The following is a 26139-nucleotide window of genomic DNA, read 5'->3' as shown; positions in this document are numbered from 1 at the left end:
TAATTTTTTATAAAGCATAAAGAAACAGAACAGTGAAAAAAAATGTATCACAAATTCTAGTTAGGAAATAATCATTTTGTAAACAATATTTGCCTTCATTTGTGTCGAATAATTAGTCCTGAGATTCTTCACATCAGTGAATAAATACATAAATCTGATACTGACATATGAAATCCCTAGTGGTCTGGTGGTAGAATTTATTTTTGTAAACAAACGAACGATTGTGCGCACAAAAATCAAAATAACGATATAATCCACCAAATTATTGACGTGAACTCGACGTATGCGCGAGAATATGACGCAGCTCCGCGTCATAAAAAAAGTTTTTTTGTTTTTTTTACTGCTACAGTGTAAATTGCAGAGAAACATGCATATTTCTAAAAACATTTCTGTTTGTCTACTAGCCGACTCTTCTTATTAGATCTAAAATCAAGAGATTTTAAAATTAATTCAATTTAAGAGGAAGGATATTTCAATAATTAAAAAAATAATAATAATAGATTGAAGTTACATTTTAATAGACTGACCTAACCTTTAAAATTATAGGTTAATGATCCAACCACTAACAGGTTAAAAGTATAAGGACTATTTAAATAGCCGTGCATTTATGTGGAAAATTTGAGAAAAAGAAGACGATCTGGTCTGCAATGGCATTTACGAAATAGGGATACAGTGATTACTTAAAATTGACGGGCTTTCAGACCCAGAAAATCAGTCCTTCAGGTCAGATCAGATTTTGTGAGACTAGCAGTTTTCCATCAAACTCTTTCAACCCCAGAGGGCCACAGATTATACGTGCAGCCTGACATGAATCTGCGCTCGCCCTCATTACACAGGGATCGGCACTTACACTAAGGAACTGAAGCATGGCCCAAACAAAACTTTGTTTATTCGTGTTTTTTAGCACTGCATATCTTTTATCCACTGTGAAGGCTCAGTATGAAAAATACAGCTTCCAAAGTTTTCCACCGAACGATCTCATGCCACTGGATTCTGCGTACGGACACGCGTTAGAGATGTACGCTTCTCAGGACTGGAAACAGACTGTTAAATATCTGGAGCTAAGCCTGCGGCTTCATCGGCTACTGAAGGACAGCGAAGCATATTGCAGTCAGAGCTGCAGCGCTGTGGACCGGGAATTTGAGGAGAACAGCACGGACACTACCCTCTTGATCATGGGGCACATCATAATGCGAGCCGCATGCATGAAAAGGTGCAAAACAAACTTTCCTGTGTTTTCCAAATCATATCCTAAACGAGAAACGTTGGGTGCTTTTGAACAGAGAATACCCTACCGGTACCTTCAGTATGTCTATTACCAGGTAAGTTTTTTGTTCATTGAATTAGCCTACGATAAAAATGAAGTCAAGTCACCTTAATTTATAGGTGCGTTTTACAATATAGATCGTTGCAAAGCAGCTTTACAGTTCAGGTAGCTACTTTACATACATAGTAGGAAATTTACAGGCAGCTGTTGATGTTAGTTTGTGGCTTAACATTAGGCTATGTAGCCTTTTAAGGCTATAGCCTACAAGACATAATTGTCCACCCAAAACGGAATTCCATATTGTTACAATAACTTATAAAACCGCGGCACATCGAACTGTTAATACGAAACTCTCTCTTATGCTTTTTTTTTTTTTTCATTTGTTTCAATTGATGCGTTTTATTGATTCCAGACTTAGTAAGTAGGTAGCCTACTTGCTGAGACTGCCACGTCCACGCAGGACGCTTGTTAATCGCTAAGGGCAACCACGCCATTGTAGCCTAAAGAAAGCTAGTTTATCTCAGAGATTTTTTTATTATTATTATTTTTTACATTTTATACAAGACATTTAACACTTATTCTTGAAATAAGGGACAGAACATGTCCTGGAAACAAAATCACTGTATGTTAAAAAGTAAGAATATCAAAATAAAAATTATAAAAAGTTACATCTAAAGGAAATTGGTATAGTCAGGACATTCATTGCTTACAATTTGAAATAATTTGTTTAGTATTACTTTAAAAGCACGCTCTATACTTGGAAACATGTAGCCTAATTTAACCTGTCCTCAGCAAGAGGGTCACAATTTAAAACTTCCAAACTAAGTGTTTAAAAATGCAACAAATTAAAAAAAAAAATGCACAGTTACAGAGAACTTTAAGAAATCAAACAATACAAAAAGTAAATCTTGAATTTTATTTTCCATTAATATTAAACTATGTAAATATGTAAACTCTCAAATTTATTTCATAATTCTGAATAAATCGGGCAGTTTCATGGGCAGCTTCAACTCTTATCAGGAAATCAGGAAAGTACTCTTAGGAATATTACATAGGAAAAAAAAAAGAAAAAAAGGGGGACACTGATTATTACAATGATGATGGTATGATGATGATAAGTGATGGTAGTGATAATGTAATAAATAACAAATTTGTAATTTTGCTTATGAATACACACCCACACCTACACTCACCCACACACACCTTATACATTAACACACTTTTATCTCACTTCTAGAATTATGTAATTACTCGATTGTCAATTACTGCACTATTGTGGTTTGTATGTCTGTATGTCAATAAAAAAAATAAAAAAAGGAGTACTTTCCTGATCATTGTGGATCTCAGTAGGACAGATAAACGCAGCTCATATCTGTTGTTTTCGGTGACATGAATTCCGTTAAATCTGCATATAGTGCGGTAATTTAACAGATTTATATCCGTTTTTTAGAGATACATTTATGTGCCCACATGTAAATTAAATAGTTTTGATAAACTGCTGTTACATGGGAAGGGGTGCTATCACACATTCTCTGAAAGAGTTCTGAATCTCCTTATCAAAACACTTGGAAAAAAGATGCAGATACAAGTGATAGCATAAGTTATTATTTGCATATAGCACACATCAACATGAAACAGCGTATACCTAAATCCATTCTGCCTAAAGTTACTGAATGGAATGTCGACTCAGGACGAGCTATAGAATTGTGCATTTGAGATGGTGATAGACTCGATTTATTCCATCTATGCTTTAATCATCACTGAATCCGATCTGAAAATAGTCATTGACAAAAATGCAATTTTCTCAGCCTTTTCTCAAAATGTTGCTTTTAAATGAAACTTACCCACATTCAAATGTTGATTAAAAAAATAATAGATTAAGCAAGACCTATATATATATATATATATATATATATATATATATATATATATATAATATAATATAATATAATATAATATATATTTTTTTATTATCATTATAGTTAAAAGCAGAGGGACATTCATTTATTTAAAAAAGCCCCCCAGAAAAAAGGAGCCCAATGGAGAAATCTCACCTGGATCTCACCTATGTTACTCATCTCTTATTCCACTAAAGCCAATAAAATGAGTGTGAAAGGTTTTGTCCAGGCATTCAGATGCTGACAGCCGGAAATAAGAACCTGTATATAATTATTTGAAAATGCTAATCTAGATGATAAAGTATCTTATATTATGTGCATCTAGATGAATGAGTTGGAGAGAGCCGTTTCGGCAGCACACACATATCTCCAGCGAAATCCTGGGGACCCCTTGCTATCTAAGAGTCTCAACTACTATAAAAGCCTGTTTGACATGGAGGAGTACCTCATAAACCATGAGGAGCAGCCCTATGAGGTATTTATTCTCTCCTGTTTTCCTTTTTAACCACACTTGCTATTTTACTATATAACTAAATATGGATTCATAACTATTCTTCTCTCCTTTCAGGCTTTATTCCTGAAGGCTGTGAAGCTGTATAATTCTGGGGATTTTAGCAGCAGTGCTCGAGATATGGAACTGGCGGCTGCTGAATACTTTAAAACATACAATATGTGTTTGCTGTCCTGTGAGGGGTCATACGATGTGCAGGAGTTCAAAGACTTTTACCCTACCATAGCTGGTCAGTGATGTCATGAAGCATTCTCAGATTTATTTAAAATGGCTGTAATATACAAATATATCCTAATGAAAAAAGGCCAGGTACACAAGTAACTGACTTTTGTATACTTGAAAAGTACAGCAATGATCTGACATAAGAAGACTTTTACCTTCATTGGGTGTTGAGGATTAATTTAATTATTTATTTGTTTGTATCCGGATTAATGTAGTGTTCTCACTCTCTCTTATTTTCCTTCCCATAGATTTCTATTTTGAAATAATGAAGTGTAAAGTAAAATGTGAGGAGAATTTGATACCAAATGTTGGTGGTTACTTTGTGGAGAAATTTGTTGCCACCATGTTCCACTACATGCAGTTTGCTTATTACAAATGTAAGTAACACACACACACACACACACACACACAGATTGTCGACTCATCGAGCCATGAGCGCTCTGCTAAGTGATGAACTGTGACTTGGAATCTCATATCCGTTGTTTCCGGAAGAAAACACTGAACACAACAGAGAAAATAAATAAATAAAACAAAAAATGTCCATGTTATTACATTTGACAAACTTAATTCCTATCGACCAGCTCACTTAGAACAGCGCTCGTGGATCGATTCGTCGAGACTGTTTTCCAAGATGGTGCCTGTCCGTGAACGCGTACTATGTTTATAAATTATCTTCTTAGTAAACTGTTTGTACACTTACAAAGTTCTCAATGCTTCGGTTTGCATGTAGGGACCCTCATTATGCTACCGTGTTAGTGTGAGGCTATTTTGAGCCTTGTTAGTGGTATTAACTAGCGATTTAATTTTACCACCCTGTGTCTACCCTGTGCCCCATAGACTAGCGTTATAAGCTAATCTGTTTTTAAAGATAAAACTCTTTACATTCGATTTTCATTAAAACGCATCCCAGAGAACGATCTACTCGGTAACCATCTGTTAATTACCCCTAGGTTCATTTCTCACCGGAGTTGTCCTTTAATGACATCAATTTCATTTTTGGGTGAACTAACCCTTTAATGTCTGATCTGTGATCAGTGATTCCTGATGTGTAATCATTCAAGTTCACACATACTTTCGTTCTGATTCGTTTAAAGGGGTCATACAGGTCCTTCTCAAAAAATTAGCATATTGTGATAAAGTTCATTATTTTCCATAATGTAATGATAAAATTTTCACTTTCATATATTTTAGATTCATTGCACTCCAACTGAAATATTTCAGGTATTTTATTGTTTTAATACTGATCATTTTGGCATACAGCTCATGAAAACCCAAAATCTCAAAAAATTAGCATATCATGAAAAGGTTCTCTAAACAAGCTATTAACCTCATCATCTGAATCATCTAATTAAATGCCTACAAAAGATTCCTGAAGCTTTTAAAAACTCCCAGCCTGTTTCATTACTCAAAACCGCAATCATGGGTAAGACTGTCGACCTGACTGCTGTCCAGAAGGCCATTTTTGACACCCTCAAGCGAGAGGGTAAGCCACAGAAAATACAATAACACTTTCTCAGCAATCTTTCCCCAGATCGCACGCAGTCTCTCTCTACCTCTCGACTGGCAGTGCTTCAGCTGCTGCTCGTGCCTCACTAAACCACGCTGCCTCCACCACATAATCTCATTCCAAATAAAAAGATGTCAGCCAACAGTGGGTGTTTTCACTGATTTCTCACAGCAGACACATCCCTTGAAACAGAGCATTCAAGCCAGGCTGTTTATATCAGTTTAGAAAAAATATGTTTTATTTCAAATTTATGACATTTTGCGTTCCCAGGCCAGCCGCGAGACATAATCCCTCCAGCGTGTCCTGGGTCTTCCCCGGGGCCTCCTCCCGGTGGGACGTGCCCGGAAAACCTCCCTGGGAAGGCGTCCAGGAGGCATCCGAAATGGATGCCCGAGCCACCTCAGCTGGCTCCTCTCGATGTGAAGGAGCAACGGCTCTACTCTGAGCTCCTCCTGAGTGACCGCGCTTCTCACCCTATCTCTAAGGGAGCGCCTAGCCACCCTGTGGAGAAAGCTCATTTCAGCCAGCTGTATCCGGGATCTTGTCCTTTCGGTCATGACCCACAGCTCATGACCATAGGTGAGAGTAGGAATGTAGATTGACCGGTAAATCGAGAGCTTCGCCTTATAGCTCAGCTCCTTCTTCACCACGACAGATTGGTACATCGTCCGCATTACTGCAGATGCTGCACCGATCCGTCTGTAAATCTCCCGTTCCATCCTTCTCTCACTCGTGAACAAGACCCCAAGATACTTAAACTCCTCCACTTGAGGCAAGAACTCTCCACCAACCTGAAGTGAGCAAGCTACCCTTTTCCGACTGAGAACCATGGCCTCGGACTTGGAGGTGCTGATTCTCATCCCATCATTCACACTCGGCCGCAAACCGCCCCAGTGCATGCTGAAGGTCCTGGTCTGAGGTTGCCAACACGACAACATCATCCGCAAAGAGCAGTGACGAAATCGCGTGGTCCCCAAACCGGACACTCTCTGGCCCTTGGCTGCGTCTAGAAATTCTGTCCATAAAAATTATGAACAGAACCGGTGACAAAGGGCAGCCCTCCCGGAGACCAACATGCACCGGGAACAAATTTGACTTACTGCCGGCAATGCGAACCAAGCTCCTGCTCTGGTCGTAAAGGGACCATACAGCCCTAAGCAAGGGGCCCCGGACCCCATACTCCCAGAGCACCCTCCACAGGGTGCCACGAGGAACACAGTCGAATACATTCCAATCCACAAAGCACATGTGGACCGGTTGGGCAAACTCCCATGAACCCTCCAGCCACCCTGTGAAGGATATAGAGCTGGTCCAGTGTTCCACGCCCGGGACGAAAACCACACTGCTCCTCCTGAATCCGAGGTTCCACTATCGGCCGAATTCTCCTCTCCAGTACCCCAGGCTGAGAAGTGTGATCTCCCTGTAGTTGGAACACACTCTCCGGTCTCCCTTTTTGAAAAGCGTTCTGGTCTGCCAGTCCATAGGCACGGTCCCCAACCGCCACGCGATGCTGCAGAGGCGTGTCAGCCGAGACAGCTTCTCAACATCCAGAGACTTAAGGTACTCAGGGCGAATCTCATCCACCCCCGGCGCCTTGCCACCGAGGAGCTTATTAACTACCTCAATGACTTCAGCCCGGGTGATTGGCCTGCCGGTACCTGTCAGCTGCCTCAGGAGCCCCACAAGCCAGCCAGGCCTGATAGGACTCCTTCTTCAGCTTGACGGCATTCCTTACTTCCGGTGTCCACCACCGGGTTCAGGGATTGCCGCCTCGACAGGCACCGGAGACCTTACGGCCACAGCTCCGAGCGGCCGCGTCGACAATGGAGGTGGAGAATATGGTCCATTCAGACTCCATATCTCCAGACTCTGACGGGGTTCAGCCAAACGTTCCCAACAGACCCTCACAGTACGTTTGGGTCTGCCGAGTCTCTCCAGCTTCCTCCCCTGCCATCGGATCTAACTCGCCACCAGGTAGTGATCAGTTGACAGCTCCACCCCTCTCTTCACCCGAGTGTCCAAGACATACGGTCGGAGGTCAGATGAGACGACCACAAAGGTGGTTGGCCTAGGGTGTCCTGGTGCCATGTGCACTGATGGACACCCTTTATGCTTGAACATGGTGTGGGGAGGGAGTATTATTATTATTATTATTATTATTATTATTATCATTATTATTATTAAGATAGGAGGTGATAGTGAGACATTAAAGATGTTTTTGGTGTTGCATCCTGAAGTCCAACACTCATGAGTAGGGTTGGGCATCGAGAACCGGTTCTAACTTGATTCCATTGGAATCGTTTAGAAAATTAGTTTTCGGTTCCGATCATCGGTTCCAAATGCGCAAATTTTGTTTTCCATGGCCACCTAATTTCCGGTGCTTGCGCGCCTGCTTGTTCTTTTAGCCATGGAAGCCCGGTAAGCGGCTCTGAAGTGTGGATTTATTTCACTTTTAAAAAGCCTCGGTCGGCACAGTGCAACTAGTGTTGTCAAAAATATTGATACTGAAATATCTGAAAAGATACGATAGCCTGCTCAGTTTCTACAGTATCGATCCCAGCTGCTCTCTCCTCTCCTCTTCTCTCTGACCGTCAGCGAGTTGACGCGCAGCCACACATTCTCATTCAGCCCGGTTAACCCTCTGAACACGGCGAATGCGCGTTCTGCTGGACTTTTCCTTATGACAGCGTGTTAGTGTTAGTGTGTGATCGGTCTGAATTTTGCGCGGGATTGCACATAATTCTACTAATCCCTGCAGATATCGCGCTCACATCTGAAGCGCACACACGTACCGTAATAAAGCCCCCTCTGACATACAAGTGCAAATATTTGCTTCTTTTTCCAGCTTATTATTGGTCAAATACACTCAAACAAATTCTCAGTGCACATTTTAAAGAGTATTAATGTAAACACAGTCTTAAACCATTCAGGAAGAAATGAAGAATGAGTAACAGGCACAGTGTTCAGGATCCATGAGTGCGCCAGTTCTTAAAGGGACAGCAATTATTCAAAGTCAAACTACAAAAAGACAAACGATCACACTGCTCTTGACTGATCAACTTGTGTAACTTTAATGGTTCCATATGAAACTATTTAATTTTTTGCAAAAAACATTATCTAATGTTATTTTAAATTTAATTAGCCACTTTGCATTTTTTAATTCAGTTTCTTACCTGAATGTTAGACCTACCTGAAAAAATAAAGCAGTCTATTTCATTTATATATTTTATTCTATTGTATTTATTTGTGCTATTTTTTGTAATATGTTTATTTGTTCTTATTTTATTACTGTTTAGTCATCTTTTTAAATTCAATTTACCATTCGAAATCAAGCTTACTTGAGCTGTGTGTAAGCTATTGCAACATAATTACCCCGTTGTAAAAAATACATTGAGTTGGCAAATATTTGTGATATAATTTTAATAGTAATTGATCAATGTTTATATATGAGAAAAAGCTTAAAAGCTTTATCATATAAAGGGATCTCTTGAGAAGAAATTTTTGATTGCCTAGACTTTCAAAAGACAGACAAAAAAAAAAAATATATATATATAAAAAATATCTAATTGACAGTATATGCACCGTCCAGCGTTCAAACTCAATCAGATAGCACTCCAATCACTACAATTTCAGGAGTCCAATAGCATTTGCAAACCCCCATAGACTTCTTCAACAGCAAAAGTTTTTCATTAAAATTGCTGAATTATAAATGTCTTTTGTTTTCCTTTTAGTAAATGATGTGCGTAATGCAGCACTTTGTGCAGCGAGCTATATGCTGTTTGATGCAGATGATCAAGTGATGCAGCAGAACATTGCCTACTACAGATTCTACAGAGAACAGTGGGGACTGCATGATGAACATTTCAAACCACGGCCAGTAAGTATAGACACACAAGCATAATATGAATTTATCAATATTACAGAAATGTTGTAAGGGTAATGCTTCTGATGCTGAACATTTTAAATAAAATTCCTATCACAGTATACAATAGAGGCAGATAGGTTTAGTTTTGTTGGTTAAATTGCCCTCTTTTAAAGGGATAGTTCAATCAAAAATGAAAATTTTATGTTTATCTGCTTACCCCCAGGGCATCCAAGATGTAGGTGTGTTTGTTTCTTCAGTAGAACCCAAATTAAGATATTTAACTCCAACCGTTGCTCATATAATGCATGCCAATGGTGTCTAATTCCAATTTTGGGTGAACTATCCCTTTAACTCAAATCCAGGAACAAATCCACACACAACGGAAACTAGTAGTAAAAGCTATCTATTGACTCTAGTCTTGCTAGTTGTTCTGAATTCACCTGATAACCGACTTTAATTTAGAATTTTTTTGTTCTGGTTGCGTTTCTAACACTACAGTTTTAACATTTCTGTCTTCATGTCCACACAGGAAGCTTTTAGATATTACAATCTAACTACCAAACTGAAGGAACTGCTGGAGTTTGCACAGAATTATTTACAGACAGATGATGAGGTAAACCCCATTGTGTTATTTAAGAGCCCAGTAGCTGAATCCAGTATCTAAAAACATTTCAACTATAGCTTCACACTGTCATTCCAAATCCGATTATTTATGTATCCGTTAGGTATCTAAACTAAATGATTGACTGTCCACTCTGTGTATTACAACTGTTCACAGATTCAATTTGCATTGGAACTGAGTAATAGGAACTAGGCACCAGGGCAGTCCTTTGAGTATTAAATTCGCACTGACAGTTAGAATTCTGAATTGGAATAAGCCATTACATCCTGCTGCTCTGGTTATTGTGCGGGACTTTTATTTTGATGGAACTGAGAATTAGGGCTGTGTATTGACACATTTCATGATTCGATTAGATTTCCATTGACAAGCTTTTGATTCTATTTTCATTAAATTTAATATCGATTATTGTACATCAGGCACAGTACATGGCAAATGGCAAATGCTGTAAACTATACATGGTAGTCAGTGCATTACTAATATTGAAGGGTAACATTAACTGATTTAAAGGAGCTGTATGTAAGAAATGTATTTCAATTAATCATAAAATGGCTCTGATATGTTACTAGACATTAAGAAATCATGTTAATTTCAAATACTATTCTGGCCAGGATATTTTCATTTAAAGGTGCCCTAGAATTAAAAATGTAATAACCCTTGCCATAGTGAAATAATAAGAGTTCAGTACATGGACATCACATACTGTGAGTCTCAAACACCATTGCCTCCTCCTTCTTTATAAATCTTGTGCATGAAAAACACCACAGAAAAATAGGCGAATCTCAACATAACACCAACTGTGATCACGCAATTGCTGGGATCATCAATATGTACCCCCCAACATTTGCATATCTCCGAACATGTTCATTGTCAGGAGGAACTGCGCAGCTGAATCATGGGGAGTTCTGCAGGTAAAAAAGCGTCGTGAGAATAGCGAAAATTGCCGATCATGGACACACATGTCATGTACCAGGCTGTGCAGGGGATGTGAGGACTTTTCATACCCTTCCCACAGATGAAAAATCTTAACAGTCATGTTTGATGTTTATAATGGGATACCGCAACAATTTAATTCAAAATCGTTCGTTTGCTCGGCCCATTTCACCACAGACAGTTGTTGCAAAATCGTTGATGAAAAAAGACAAGTCTAAAATGTAGACTGAATGACACTTTAAGCAGAACATCTCAGATGGAGATTGCTGAAATGCAGCTTACTTGTTTATTGGTGTTTTCAGATCATCTGCGCACGAGAGAGAGCTTGCGTGCCTATGGTTGCCAGATTGGACATGTTTAGGTAAAACACTGGATAGCATACGTGTTTTTTCACAGAAAAGCTCTGTTTGTGGGTTTTAAATTACTGAAATCTGGGAACCGCAAGCACGCAAGCTCTTTCTCGTGTGCGGATGATCTGAAAACACCAATAAACAAGTAGGCTGCATTTTAGCCTTCTTCATTTGAGATGTTCTGCTTAAAGTGTCATTCGGTCTGTGTTCTGTCAGGACGGTCAGACACACGAGCTGCTTCGCTGAACAGCTGAGAGCCGTGAGCGGCTGAAATAAGCCAATCAGAGCAGAGCTCAACATTAATATTCATGACTCTTCCAAATAAGGTAAAAACACAGCATTGCATCCTAGGGACAATTTATTTGTTTAATTTTATTTAATTGTAGGTTGTAAATGGACCTGTAAAACTTTTTTAAAAAATTGTAAAATAATTTTTGCCCTTAATTAAGCCGCATACCCTCTATGTATATATCAGAGAACAATTTAACATATGTTTGCAACTCATTCTAGGGCACTTTTAAGAGACTTGGTAAAACCCTTTTGGACCATGTGCCTGGTACGGCAACTGTTTTTTTTCCATTGTTAAACTATCAAAAGTGGATTCGGACATGCCAAGTGTATTAGTCACATTGTCTATAATTTTCCTGCTCTAGCAAGGTATGGTTTCGATAAGTTAGCAATATCACCAGTCTTTCAGATAAATCAGCTGACCAACTACCTTCACTTTACATTAAGCTTTAAATGATTGAACGGCTTCCTGTTGGGAAGAGGCGGTCATCTGATAACAGCACTCCATGCTTTCTATGATCTATTAATAAATAGTTATCAAAAGGACATAAACAATGAGTGATTAAAATATATGAAAGTCATGTGATTTACCTGTGTCAGTTGAGTCACTTCATTGCCATTTAAAAAATCCCCTCCTGTGGCCTAATAGTAAAGTGGTTATTATATGCACACTTCAGAATCCCACCGACAGTAGTAGGTTATCCAGGTACTTGCCTACTTTTTTATGACTACTGTAAAAACTGACATGCTACTTTTGGTTGCATAATGTTTTTCACCTCCTATACAGTAAGCATGCAATTTTGGATGCAGCCTAGGACAGCATGGAATTGGTCATCTGATCCGTCACATAATGATGAAGATGATGATGATGATGATGATGATGATGATGATGATGATGATGATGATGATGATGATGACAATTAATTTATATAGCACTTCAGCACTACACTGTAAAAAAAGTTTTTTTTGTTGGTTTAACTTTAAAAAAAGTAAGTAACCTGGTTGCCTTAAAAATTTGAGTTTATTGAAATTAAAAATTTGAGTTGATACAATGAAGGAAATTTGTTTAATAAATAGAAACTACACTGAAAAAAAGTCTAACTTTAGTGTTGTTCGTTTAATGTGTATTTTATCATTGAAATAGCTTAAAAATTTTAAATATTTTCATGTCAAGTAAACTTTTTAGTTTAGATTTATGGTTCAATCCATTTTTTTACATTGATAGAATATAAATGGGCAGTGGGACATTAAACTGAATTTATTAATTTGATCAGAGCATTTTTATTAGATTAAGCAGGATTTGCACATGCACATTGTTGACTTGCAGATCCCGCTCTCTGTGGTTCAAAAAAAAAAAAAAAAGTCTGAGAACTGTCTGAGAAGAACACAGCACGAACTTGAGCGGCGGCCGTGACGGTAACGTTACATTTCAACGGACATCAGACCCATCCAGCCAGGCTCCGAGACAGAACTACGAGGAACATTGATAAGGTAAGATGAACTTTGTCTACCGTTAACGTTTTTACCTCAAGTATATCTGACGGGACTTGATTCTGGCCGTAATTTCAGCGCTAACGCTTGATAGCGTGTAAATTAACTTTTAAGATAGCACTCGAAATGTTTGCGTTCGGTTATTTTAGCCCCACATTGGGTGGGTGAGTAATAACCTAAATGCATGCAAACTATCTAAATTCATTTTGTGGGGGCATTGACTGTGTCAAGGGAAAGAGTAAACAATAACATTACTCGAAACAAGTGCAGTTATAGCCTACATAACCTACAATATTTTCTGCTTAACTTTTATTAGACTCCAGTTCAAAAGAAGTGTTTTTTTGCTGAGCAGATTCTCTGCAGTCCGAGCGCGCTGAAGCTCACTCTTGCTCGTATCTGAGGTAAATCATTATAACACCATCCCCGCTTACAGTATTGAACTAAATACATTACAATCGGCTAAAATAAATAAGCAGGTTACTTTTCTGAACAAGAGCGCTTTCGAGTCTGTGTTTCTCACAGTTTGCGTGAATCGCGGCACAGTTCCACACCCACAAAAAATACCGGCTGTTCAATAGTGAAACGCGCAGCTCTTAAAGGGGCCACACTATATTCCAGCTCTTAAAGGGTTAGTTCACCCAAAAATGAAATTTATGTCATTAATTCACCCTAATGTTGTTCCTTACCAGTAAGACCTCCATCTTCACACACAGTTTAAGATATTTTATATTTTAGTCCCAGAGCATATGCAGTCAATGCCCACTTTACTGTCCATGTCCAGAAAGCTAATAAAAACATAATCAAAGTAGTCCATATGTGACATCAGTTGGTTGATTAGATTCTCTTGAAGCATCGAAAATACATTTTGGTCCAAAAATATCAAAAATTATGACTTTCAGCATTGTCTTCTCTTCCGTGTTCCTCCAAAAAGATTCAAATGGTTCGTGAATCAGTGAATTGATCAATGATTCAGATCGCCAATGTCACGTCATTTTAGCAGTTTGGGAGTTCGACACGCGATCCGAACTGCTGAAATCATGTGACATTGGCGATCCAAATCATTGATTAATTCACTGATTCATGAACCGTTTTAATCTTTTTTGAGGAACACTGAGTAGTTGTAAAGTCATAGTTTTTGTGATATTTGGACCAAAATGTATTTTTGATGCTTTAAGAGATTCTAATTAACTAACTGATGTCACATATGGACTACTTTGATGATGATTTTATGAAAGTGAATGTTTTAGGTCGGCATATAGCAGCGAATAGACTGGGCACACGACTACTTGGGTGGCGTTTACGTATGGCATTTGCCATACCCTGGCATTCCACATTTTTAGACCTATCTGTTGATTCACTAATGAAATGTTGTTGTTGTAATTTAGTAATGTTGTGCTGGGGATTCTGTTTTGTGTTCACCATCTTCTAAACTTATTTCTGTATGCTCTACTTTTAAGATCAATGCTGAGTTTATACGAATTACAACAGTTCCTTTGAAGACAAAGTTCTTGGTGCAGTTGGACAAGCACTCCACCAAACTGTTGGAGTTCATCAGGAGCAAGGGAGGAGTTGTGAAAGAGAAGACCACCAGGACCTTGCAGGTTTTAGATGAGGTATCTATGAATTTGATTATCAGTGGGATCCATGGGTGAAGTGTTTTTTTATTTATTTTTTTAAATGTTTAATTTTATTTCATAGTTATTGTTCTTACTCAGACTGTAGATATCACCATCTGAAGAGACTGCACCCTCAAATCTCTGATCTACCTCGGCGAACCCTTTGAGCACCTTTTCAAAGAATACCAGGTAAGGGCATCTCTCTCACTTGCTCACACAGTTAACACCTACAGACTAACATGGTCATAGTCTAGGTTTTCCTAGCCACTTTTAATAAATAGAGGTGTGACGAGAAACTCAGCTCACAGGATAAGATTTTAACACTATTTATAAGAAATCTTTGATGCTGAATTTTGAGCTGTGAACACTTAGACCATAACCAGATGTACCAAAGCAATCTTTTTTACTTGTCTTCCCTGGAACACTGTCAAAATAAGTGTGTCCAAAGGAATCCATTTGCAAATGACTTAACACCTATATGCAGTTTAAAATCCAGGCCTGGTCCTCTCTCTTCCTTCACTGTCGTCACTCCTCCTTTTATTCTCGCTTCACTCCTCTGGGAGAGATCCGAGACCAGTGTGAAGTGCAGTTGGCACTGATCATCCAATTACTCACCGGCCTCGCTTTGCTCTCACTCGTCACACGCCTATTTAAGTTCAGTGAAGAGTGTGTAAGAGCTGAAAATGGGAGATTTCTGAAACTATAATGTACTCATTTTCTTTTCTATGCAGGAAAATGAGGTTGAAGAACTAGAGCAAACAACCATGGCGATCTTTATCACTGGGAAAGAGGATCCTCTCCATTCACCAAAGCCCCTTTCACACTGCACGTCAGACCCGCAATATTCCCGGAACATTGCCGGGTCGCCTTCTGTGTGAAAGCAACCACGTCCCGGGATTGATTACCGAATTCGACCCAGGTCGGGGACCTAGTAATATTGCGGTATTCGACCCGGGACGAGCGCTGTGTGAACAAAAGCCGAAACTAATGCCGCAACGTGTACGTAGTTATTGTGCGACTCCTAGAGCTTGTTTTTTCAATAATACAACCCTGCAGTGCCAGAAGAGCTAGTCGGTGTTTTAAACGCAGAGAGTGTTCGTATACAAAAGAAACTAAAATTAAACAAGCAGAAATGTGTGCAAACTGGACACAAGTTGAGACCACGGAGCTCCTTACTATCCGCGCTGAAGCTGAGATCGCTCGCCATTATACATCACATCAGGATGTCACGTGTCAACTCGACCCGGGACCGTTAAGCGTTGTGTGTGAAAGCGCACATATTACGGCATTTCGCTGGCAGTGTGAATGGACCAAATCTAGCGGCCCGGGAACAAATGCCGGGTCGCATTATCCGTGTATTTGCCGGAATCGCAGTGTGAAAGGGGCTCAAAAGACATTAAAATTGACATTGAAGGATCAGAGGTCCTGAACCTATATTGCATACAAATAGGTTATATTTAAAGGGTTAGTTTGCCCAAAAAAGAATATTCTGTCATTAATTCCTCACCTTCATGTCGTTGGACACCCGTCAGACCTCCGTTCATCTTCAGACACAGATGAAGATATTTTTGTTGAAATCCGATGGCTCAGAAAGGCCTTCATTGACACCAATGTCATTTCCTGTGTCACGACCCATAAAGGCACTAAAGACGTCGTTACAAAGCCCATCTCACTACAGTGATTCTACAATAATTTAATGAAGCCACAAGAGTAGTTTTTGTGTGCAAAAAAACTAAATAACAACTTATCTAATAATGGGCAGATTTCAAAACACTGCTTCATGAAGCTTCAAATCACTGACTCAATGTATCGATTCAGTTCATCAATATGCTGATTCATAAAGCTCGGAAGCTTCAGGAAGCTGTGCTTTGAAATCGGTCATCACTAGAAGTCATTATTTCGTTTTTTTTGTGCACAAAAACTATTCTCGTCACTTCATAAAATGATTATAGAGCCACTGTAGTGAGATGGGCTTTGTAATGACGTCTTTAGTGCCTTTATGGGTCTTGAGAGAGGAAATGACATTGGTGTCAATGAAGGCCTTTTTGAGCCATCGGATTTCAACAAAAATATCTTCAATTGTGTTCCAAAGATGAACAGAGGTCTCACGAGTGTTGAACGACATGAGGATAAGTGATTAATCACAGAATTTTATTTTTTGGGTGAACTAACCCTTTAAGTAGAGCTTACAGCTCTGTATCAGAAACGTACTCGGTTACTTTCGTAACCTCGGTTCCCTGAGAGAGAGGAACGAGTATTACGTATGGGAAAACTCCTTTTCTCGAGAATATGAAGCAAAAACTTTAATAAAGGTATCCATGTAAAGCGCAGTGCCGCTGAACGGCCATAGCTCAGCGCGAGGAGCGCTCTGATTGGCCGGGCCACGGCAACTGCATGAACCTATGGTGAGGCGGCTGAGAGGAACGAGCCAATGGGGGGCGTTCCAGAAGCCCGCCGAAAAAAGGTGCTTATATTTGCATACAGGAGGCTATATAAAGCCCAGATTTCGCCATAGGTGTCAGGTTTTTAGATCGACTGAAGCGATACCTGAGAAGCATAAACACGGCACGGAACGTAATACTCGTTCCTCTCTCTCAGGGAACCGAGGTTACGAAAGTAACCGAGTACGTTCCCTTTCGAGAGAGGTTCCTCGTATTACGTATGGGAACACAATGTAAAGCGCCGTGTGTGCTGACTGACCCAGTATACCCAAAGCACATGTAAATAACCCCCGAGACACCGAAGAGGCGGCTATAAGGGGGGATGAAGAACCGGAAGAGTCGGTTCATTTGAACGGCTGATCGGACATAGTCGGATCTTATGATAAATGAAAAGTGCTTAAGGACTGATGTGTACAGGCCAAAACTAAAGGCAATCTGTTTACCAGGGTCAAGATAGAGCCTAAATGGAGAGAAGCCCTGCTTGTAGAGCTGGAACCTCCAATTTATAGAATCTGATAAAAGTGGACGGAGAGGCCCAGCCTGCCGCCGCACAGATATCTTCCAAAGAAATGCCACACGACCAAGCCCAAGATGAGGCCATGCCTCTAGTGGAGTGGGCTTTAACGCCTATAGGGCAAGTCAGGTTTTTAGACTCATATGCCAGCGAGATAGCGTCCACTATCCAGTGTGAGAGTCTTTGCTTCGTGACAGCACAACCTTTAGTGCGGCCGCCGAAGCAGACAAACAGCTGGTCCGACTGCCTGAAGGGGGAGGAGCGCTCCAGATACAGTCTCAAAGCTCTGACCGGGCAGAGTAGATTCGCGTCCTGTTCACCCTGAGATACGGGTAAAGGAAGCAGAGTAATAACCTGTGCTCTAAAAGGGGTAGAAAGCACTTTGGGTATAAAACCATGTCTCGGTTTAAGAACAACTTTGGAGTTGTTGGGCCCGAACTCGAGACAGGACGGACTCACTGAGAGTGCGTGTAAGTCACTCACACGTTTAACCGAGGCCAGAGCCAGCAGAAACGCAGTTTTGAATGATAAAAGCTTTATGGTCGCGGTCTGGAGAGGCTCGAAGGGGGGACCCTTCATAGCGTCTAGAACCACCGCGAGGTCCCAAATAGGGACCGAAGGGGGGCGAGGGGGGTTCAATCTCCTGGCCCCTTTAAGAAAACGTACAATGAGCTCACTTTTCCCTAGTGAATGTCCCGCGACCTGAGCGTGGTTAGCTGCTATGGCGGCGACATAAACTTTGAGCGTGGAGGGGGAACGACCCGCGTCCAGTAGCTCTTGGAGAAAAGCGAGCACTTCTGTTATTTCGCATGAGCGTGCGTCGATATTTCGGACGGCACACCAGTTAGAAAACACTGACCACTTCAGAGTATAGAGCCGCCTCGTCGAGGGGGCTCTAGCTTCCGCTATAGTGTTCATAACTCTGTCAGAGAGGTTTCCCGATACCAGTTGATGGGCCATACGTGGAGGGCCCATAGTTCGGGACTGGGATGCCAGATCCCCCCCTTCGCCTGCGTGAGGAGGTCTTTCCTCAGCGGAATGGGCCATGGGGCTGTGTCTGACAGCTGGATCAGATCGGAGAACCACGTTCGGTTCCTCCAGAGCGGGGCTATTAAAAGCACCGCGGATGCTGTCTCCCTGATTTTCTTGATGGTTTGTGGTAGCATCGCGATCGGGGGGAAAGCATACAGCGGGAGACTGGGCCAGACATGGGCCAGGGCATCCCTGCGTTTGGAGAAAAATATTGGGCAGTGAGTGTTGTCTTCTGAGGCGAAGAGATCCACTTTCGCTCTGCCGAAGGTGTTCCAAATTAAGAGAACCGTTTGCGGGTGAAGAGACCATTCCCCTGGGGGAATGGTTCTCCTGGATAACATATCCGGACCCACATTCAGAATACCTGGCACGTGAGCCGCCCTCAGGGAGCTCAGGTTGTGCTCTGCCCATAAAAGGAGATGCTTCGCCATGCGGTGAAGGGAATATGATCTCAGGCCACCCTGGCGGTTTATGTACGCTACCACCGACATGTTGTCTGAACGAACCAAGACGTGGTGGTTCTTTATATGTGGAAGGAAAGCTCTCAGCGATAAGGCGACCGCTTTCATCTCTAGACAGTTTATGTGCAGCCGCTTTTCTGTTTCTGCCCACAGGCCAGAGATCGGCTTGCCCTCGTACAGGGCTCCCCACCCCCGAGTGGAGGCATCTGTCGAGACCACTTTCAACTTCGTGACTGTGCCCATAAGCACGCCCCTCCGATACCACTCTGTCCTCGTCCAAGGAGCCAAAGTTTTGACAACGCTGTGGCTCACTTTGACGGGAAAACGGCCCCATTTCCATGCATAAGGAGGGACACGGGCGCGTAGCCAACGCTGGAGGGGACGCATGTGTAGCAGTCCCAGCCTGAGCACTGACGATGCCGAGGCCATAAGGCCGAGCATTCTCTGAAAGTGTTTCAGGGGAACGCGAGTTCCGGCTTTGAATGAAGTCGCCATGTTCTGGACGGATAGCGCGCGCTGTGACGTCAGCCGCGCGTTCATGAGTCTCGAGTCTAGAACAATGCCCAGAAAAGATATCTTTTGAGTGGGTGACATCGAGCTCTTGGCGATATTGATCCTGAGACGCAAACAGTCTAAATGGTTGAGGAGCCAGGATCTGTGTGTTAGTAGTTCTGCTCGAGACTGGGCTATCACTAGCCAGTCGTCGAGGTAGTTGAGCACCCGCATCCCTTTCAGCCTGAGCGGGGCTAATGCCGCGTCCATACATTTCGTAAACGTGCGGGGCGCCAGGGATAAGCCGAATGGCAGGACCGTGTACTGATAAGCCTGCCCCTCGAAGGCGAATCTCAAGAATGGCCTGTGGTGGGGGGCTACCTGAACGTGAAAGTACGCATCTTTCAGATCTATCGTGAAAAACCAGTCCCCAGGGCGAATGTGCGCGAGGATCTGTTTCACCGTTAGCATTTTGAACGAGCGAGTCATTAGAGCTTTGTTCAAATGCCTTAGATCTAGGATGGGCCTGAGCTCTCCGTCCTTCTTCGGAACGAGAAAGTATCGGCTGTAGAAGCCCGACTCGCTTTTGGAAGGGGGAACGGGCTCCACCGCTCCCTTCTTTACCAGTTTCAAAATCTCGGTGCGAAGCACGTGACTGACGCTGCTTCTCACCGAGGTCTCGACCACGGCGCGAAAGCGCGGGGGCCTGCGAACGAACTGTAGCGAGTAGCCCCTTTTTACTATGTTCATAACCCAATTTGATACCCCGGGCATGGCTTGCCAGGCCTGAGCCCGACACGATAGCGGCTGGAGCCGGCGCGGATAAGGGTCGCCTACTAGAGGGAACTCGGTAGCGCTGCCATGTTGTGCTTGAGACATAGAGGGGGTAGTGCTTATGTGTGGCGGCGTGCACTGTGGAGTGGGCGCCGGGACATTTATAGCATGGGTGGGAGGGGTGAATGAGTGTAGGAGTGCAGACTGATGTTTGGGCACATTTACTACAGAGAAAAAGCTCTTTTTGAGATTTATTTGGGTCGCCGTGATAACGGCGTTTGTGTGCAGGCGAGTGCGCTTGACAACGGGCTCGTTGGCTGCTAAACTGAGGTCGGCAGTCACCTGGGTGCAGGGAACTGGGAGACCGGGAGGGAGAGATGGGGGTCCGGCCGAGGCGAGACCTGACCATCTCCTTTTTATCCCTGCGGCTAGGACGGCTTCGGAGGCTCGGGGTTCAACACAATCCTGGGTCGAGGTCCCCGGCGTTCAGGCCGACTGCTGCGGTTCGCGGAGCGGGAACGTTGGCGCGGTCCAGAAGAGGAGCGAGGCCGGGAAGGTGGCTCTGCCGGCTTAGCGGGTTGAGAAGGCGGGGGTCTACCTCGAGAGCGTCCCCGGCCTGAAGACGAGCTGGAGCGCTTAGGCAGGAAATGCCTCATAGCCTGCGAAGCCTTCTGCGCTTCAGTGAAACGCTCCGCGAAACCCACGACTGACGGGCCGAAGAGACCGGTAGTGGAGATGGGGGCGTCCAAAAAGGAGGCTTTGTCCGCGTCCTTCATCTCGGTCAAATTCAGCCAAAGGTGCCTCTCTAAGACCGTCAGGTTAGCCATATTTTTCCCGATGGCTTGTGCAGTGGCTTTAGTGGCGCGAAGGGCCAAGTCCGTCGCGCTGCGGAGGTCCTTCAAAACATCGGAGTCGGGGACAGACTCATCCAAGGAGCGGAGAAGTCTGGCCTGGAACACCTGAAGGACAGCCATGGTGTGAAGGGCCGCGGAAGCCTGGCCAGCGGAGGCATATGCCCGGCCAGCGAGAGCAGAAGTGGTGCGGCAGGGCTTGGACGGGTGCTGAGCCCTGGACTGCCATCCTCTGGAGGAGGAGGGCGGGCAGAGGTGCGCGGCGACAGCCTCCTCGAGGGGTGGAAGAGACTCATAGCCTTTTTCCTTAGCGCCGTCGACAACGGAGAGCGCTGGGGAAAAGGCGGATCTGGCGCGAGCAGAGTAGGGCGACTTCCACGACTTCGTAAGCTCGTCGTGTACCTCAGGGAAGAAAGGCGCGGGCTTCTGAGGAGAAGAGAGGCGGCGGCTTTCCAGGAACCACTCGTCCAATCTGCTGCGCGTTGGCTCATCGGGCTGGGACCACTCGAGCCCGAGGTCTTCCACGGCCCTGGAGAGCACGCGGATGAGTTCCGCGTCGACGTTAGATTTGGCGCTCGTGGCGGTCTGCGTCGAAGCGGGGGGCTCCGAGACAGAAGCTGACCACTCGCTACCAGAAGCGGCTGTGGAGAGGCTGTCCTCATCATCCTCTGGCGACGGGCCACCGAAGGAAACCGAACAGGCCGCTGCATGAGAGGGACGCTGTTCTTCCTGGGTGAAGGTGACCGGCGATGGCGAGGCACGCGGGGAGTCATCCGGCGTGCAGTCGCCAGACCGTTCCGGCAGCCTCTGGTCGCGGCGTTTCTTGCGGCGCGGCCCAGCGGCAGGAGGAGGGACCTGGTCGAAGGTGGCGAGGCGAGCCCGAAGGGTCTGCAGCGCCATCTCATCGCACTCGGGGCAGCTGCCCTGAGAGAGTGCGAGCTGCGCGTGGTCCCGTCCAAGGCATGCCACGCAGATGACGTGACGGTCGCCGCCAAGGAGAGGAGCTCTGCAAGAGCCGCAGGAAATGCGAGGCATTTGAAACAACGCCCCGCGCTCTTTTAGGAGAAGAGAGTTTAAAAGGATACGATCGCCGGATGGCGTAGCTGGAACGGCAGAGAAGGCGGAGAGGGAGTCCGTCGTCCTCAGCTGCAGGTTCCGCTGGTGCCTTTTCGACGGCGGTTGCTTCTTCCGGAGGTCAGCGAAGGTATCGCTGAAGGAGATAAAATCTGACACCTATGGCGAAATCTGGGCTTTATATAGCCTCCTGTATGCAAATATAAGCACCTTTTTTCGGCGGGCTTCTGGAACGCCCCCCATTGGCTCGTTCCTCTCAGCCGCCTCACCATAGGTTCATGCAGTTGCCGTGGCCCGGCCAATCAGAGCGCTCCTCGCGCTGAGCTATGGCCGTTCAGCGGCACTGCGCTTTACATGGATACCTTTATTAAAGTTTTTGCTTCATATTCTAGAGAAAAGGAGTTTTCCCATACGTAATACGAGGAACCTCTCTCGAAAGGGAACTGATGCAGTGTTCACTGTCTGAGGAGCAGTTCCAGGATTTGTATCTGGTGTTCAGCTGAAAGAGACTGTTCATCATCATATCCATTCATAAACATGAGATACAAACATTGCTGATTTAATATTACTACTAATGTGATGTCATCAAGTGGTGATTTGATTATTTGTAACAAATTTGTATTTTTGTGTGAAGCAGACTGTTAATCTTCATACATGTGAACATGTTTATTTTACAATAAATATAAATGTGTTCTAAAGGAAAGTGTTATGATAGTCATTGATCAAAATGTTTTAAACTAATTTTTGATTATACAATTTAAATAATGACATCTTAATTTAAGACAACCTAAAATAATTAATTTACTCTGGCCTATAAATATTACTTTGTTTTAATTTAAATAATTAGTTTATTCCAACATAAAATAATGATTTGTTAGTTTGATCCCATTTAAAATAATTAGTTTGTTCCAATATAAAATAATTAGTTTGATCAACCTTTAAAAAGTGGTTGCATGGATTTAAACTTTTCAAATTAAACTAAATTAAATGATTTACTTGAGTCAATGTAAAATAGTTTGTGTGATCGATTACTTCAATATTTTTAGGTTGATCCAAGGGTTTTATTTTTTCAGTGTATTATTGTGTCTGAACCACATAAAAAATTTGGTTAAATCATGAAAATAGTACAATTTGGCACGTTTCACTGCGTCATCAGAAATAAAACACACACAATTACCCAATATGCATACAACATATTTTAATAAAGGTTGTCGAATCTCAAAAAAATTTAATTTTATTAACTCAACATTTTAATTTCAATTAACTCAAAATTTTAAGGCAACCAGGTAACTTTTTTTATTAAAAAAAATTTACAGTGTATAATACAGAATTTTTCAACAACCAGTAGGTTTAACTTTTACAATTACTGTAACAGAAAGTAAGTAGATGGAATGATTCACATGAAATTTGGTTTGTATTATCTACAGATTCTCCAAGCAAAAAGTTGTCAAAAGTAGTCAAGTGAAATTTATTTAATCTGTTTTCCCTTGATCACATTATGGGAACAGCTTCAGTCCAGTATGAGCACTCATACAGATAATTTTTATACTTCAGACACTATCATACAAACCCTGATACGCAAATGGTTGCCGTGGTAATGAACAACAATACCGCAACGTGCTGGCGTATAACGTTATAGTCTAACTTTTATTTGAGGAAATCTGTTGTAATAGGCTATTAGATTTGAACTTATTGGTCCTGTGTTTTTTAGTGGCATTCAGTATAAGGATATATGGCTGTTCAAAGTTCAGTGGTTAGTGGTCTCATTCTCTCTTGCGCTGCTGCTTCGCTAGCATGAATGAATGAATGAATGAATGAAGCATCGTCGGCCTTGGGAGTTAACGCAGTTTGAGCCAGCGGCTCGATTGATAAGGCTCTGTGTCTACAAACATTTCACCCTCTCTCCACTTCAGGTGAAGGTGGTGGAGAAAAGTCCTCCACTTTAGATGACCGCTCTGTTGCAAAGCTACTGTCCTCACTCCAGTTACTATCCATCTTTGTGTGTCTGACAGCTGTCAAACAAGTTGTCATTACGGGTCTCAGCAGGTGCACCCCCCCCCCCCCCCCCGCTCAGCCCCGCCCTCGTCTCGTCCCCTCTGTCTCCGCTCTGCCCACTTTTTCAGCATTTTTCAAATATTGCCACAGGGCAAAGTTAGGCTGTGAACAGGGGTTTAGTTACCCTTTAATGCCGGATGGTGCAGCTGGAACACAGGTGGCTGAAGGTGGAGACCAGGTTGGAAGGCCCAGCAGGGCTGCAGGGAAGTTCCGCTGGTTGCATTTCAACGGCGGTTGCTAAATTCCAGAGGTCAGTGAAGGTATTGCTGAAGGAGATAAAATCTGATACTTATATAGCCTTCAGTATGCTAATTTGAAGACCCTTTTTCGGCTGTTTTTCTAAGCGCCATCATTGACTCAATCTCCTAAGCCATCTCACCATAGGTTCCTGCAGTAGCCGCAGCTCGGTCAATCAGAGTGCTCCTCGCGCTGTGCTATTGCCGTGCAGCGACTGCCCTTTACATAGATACTTATTTGAATAAAAGTTTTGCTTCATATTCTCGAGAAAAGGAGCTTTTTCCCATACGCAATATGAGACCTCTCGAAAGGGAACTGTTTTCTCTGAAACTAATAAGGTGAAGCATTAAACAAATAAATTAAATATTATTTGTTATCAACCAGCATCAGTTATATTACCTCTAATGTAAAATAGAAAATCTACGGTGCTGTCACTGGGGCGGTACCCTAAGGTACAAAAGTGAAAAGGTACATCTTTGGGTACTTAAGGTACATATCAGTACTTTAAGGGTGTGAATTAGTACATTAAAGATGCATAGTAGTACCTTAAAGGTACATATAAATACCTTTTCGGGTTTTTTTTACCTAGGGTACTGCCCCAGTGACAACAATGTACATTTGGTCTGACTATGTACTGTCGGATGTGCTCAACGAGGTACGAAGAAAAGACCCCTGGTCTAAAAGTCAGTAGCGCAGTATTTTTTGTGTTATTTAAAGGGTACAACAACTCATTTGCATAAAGCACAAAGTTGGAAGTCTTTCAACTTTACCAATGCATTTGTGTAATGTGTGTAGTTTACATCAGTTTTAAGGTTTCCAAACATCTTTATGAATGGATTTGGATGGGTCACTGTGATCTTTCTTTGTTTCACCCACTGCTACTGGGGGTCCTGATGAATTTTTATGGCAGTCACAAGCCTAAAACTTCATGCACTGTAAAAAATTCAGCTCTCCAAATGAGAAATGTCTAGTGGCTGATCACATCAAAAAAAATGTCGTTGGCCAAATTGAATTTCTGTGAATTAAATTGCATCAATTCACAGAAATTTCATTTGGCCAAAATGTAGATTCATTAGTCATTAGAAAATTTTCAGTTGGAGACCTGAATTTTTTTATACAGTGTGATGGGTGCAGGGCAGAAACTGCATTTGGACCCACAAGAAGTCCTTCCCAGGATTTGTACCAGAGGTGGTGGTCTTGCCCTCTAAGAGGTGCCTGGCTATTGTTTATCTGATAGTTTGTTTCTGTTAGTTCACCAAGATCCATGAAAATGTAGCAAACATTTGTCCGCTGTTATGGACAGAGAGCCATAAACTGGAATGTGCTATTCACGACAGCATATACATTAGTGAACTGTGTTTGTTAACAGGATACTGTGAGTTCAGAGGAAGCAGCATCAGCGCCGTCCAATCCACCTGATGAAGAGTTTGAGGGAATTGGGGACTATGAGGAGTCTTTTCTTGCTGAATGGTGGCAGGAACCCAAAACTAAAGGAGATACAGGAGAACCAGCTGAATAAAAAAACACCACATCATATACTATTATTTGTACTGTTATTATATAGGGGAGTTGATGAATCTTTTCCCCTTTTACTGGAGATAAACTGTAATGCATTAATTTAAACTTTACTTTTAACCAGAA

General features: G+C 42.6%; 1 protein-coding gene and 1 long non-coding RNA gene across 2 annotated transcripts; both read left to right on the top strand.

The window, feature by feature from the left end:
* The first annotated feature begins 712 nt into the window (after positions 1 to 712).
* Positions 713 to 26139, top strand: p3h4 (prolyl 3-hydroxylase family member 4 (inactive)). Its single transcript, XM_067425764.1, has 7 exons — positions 713 to 1322; positions 3491 to 3640; positions 3734 to 3905; positions 4147 to 4275; positions 9137 to 9282; positions 9800 to 9883; positions 25868 to 26139. Exons 1-7 carry the CDS (start codon positions 867 to 869, stop codon positions 26015 to 26017), a joined length of 1287 nt encoding a protein of 428 aa, XP_067281865.1. The 5' UTR covers positions 713 to 866; the 3' UTR covers positions 26018 to 26139.
* LOC137047863 (uncharacterized) lies at positions 14398 to 16107 on the top strand. Its single transcript, XR_010899277.1, has 3 exons — positions 14398 to 14564; positions 14667 to 14756; positions 15299 to 16107. It is a non-coding gene; the product is annotated as an uncharacterized lncRNA (long non-coding RNA).

This window comes from Pseudorasbora parva, chromosome 19 (assembly GCF_024679245.1).
Source record: "Pseudorasbora parva isolate DD20220531a chromosome 19, ASM2467924v1, whole genome shotgun sequence".
Lineage (NCBI taxonomy): Eukaryota > Metazoa > Chordata > Actinopteri > Cypriniformes > Gobionidae > Pseudorasbora > Pseudorasbora parva.
The sequence above is the reverse complement of the archived record's forward strand: the minus strand, read 5'-3'. Positions and strand labels throughout refer to the sequence as shown.

Excerpts from the sequence above, each read along its gene's own strand:
- p3h4 (XM_067425764.1), top strand. The coding sequence starts at position 867 with ATGGCCCAAACAAAACTTTGTTTATTCGTGTTTTTTAGCACTGCATAT. Across the intron at positions 3,906-4,146 it reads CTTTTACCCTACCATAGCTG|ATTTCTATTTTGAAATAATG; the intron begins GTCAGTGATGTC and ends TCCTTCCCATAG. Across the intron at positions 4,276-9,136 it reads GCAGTTTGCTTATTACAAAT|TAAATGATGTGCGTAATGCA; the intron begins GTAAGTAACACA and ends TTTTCCTTTTAG.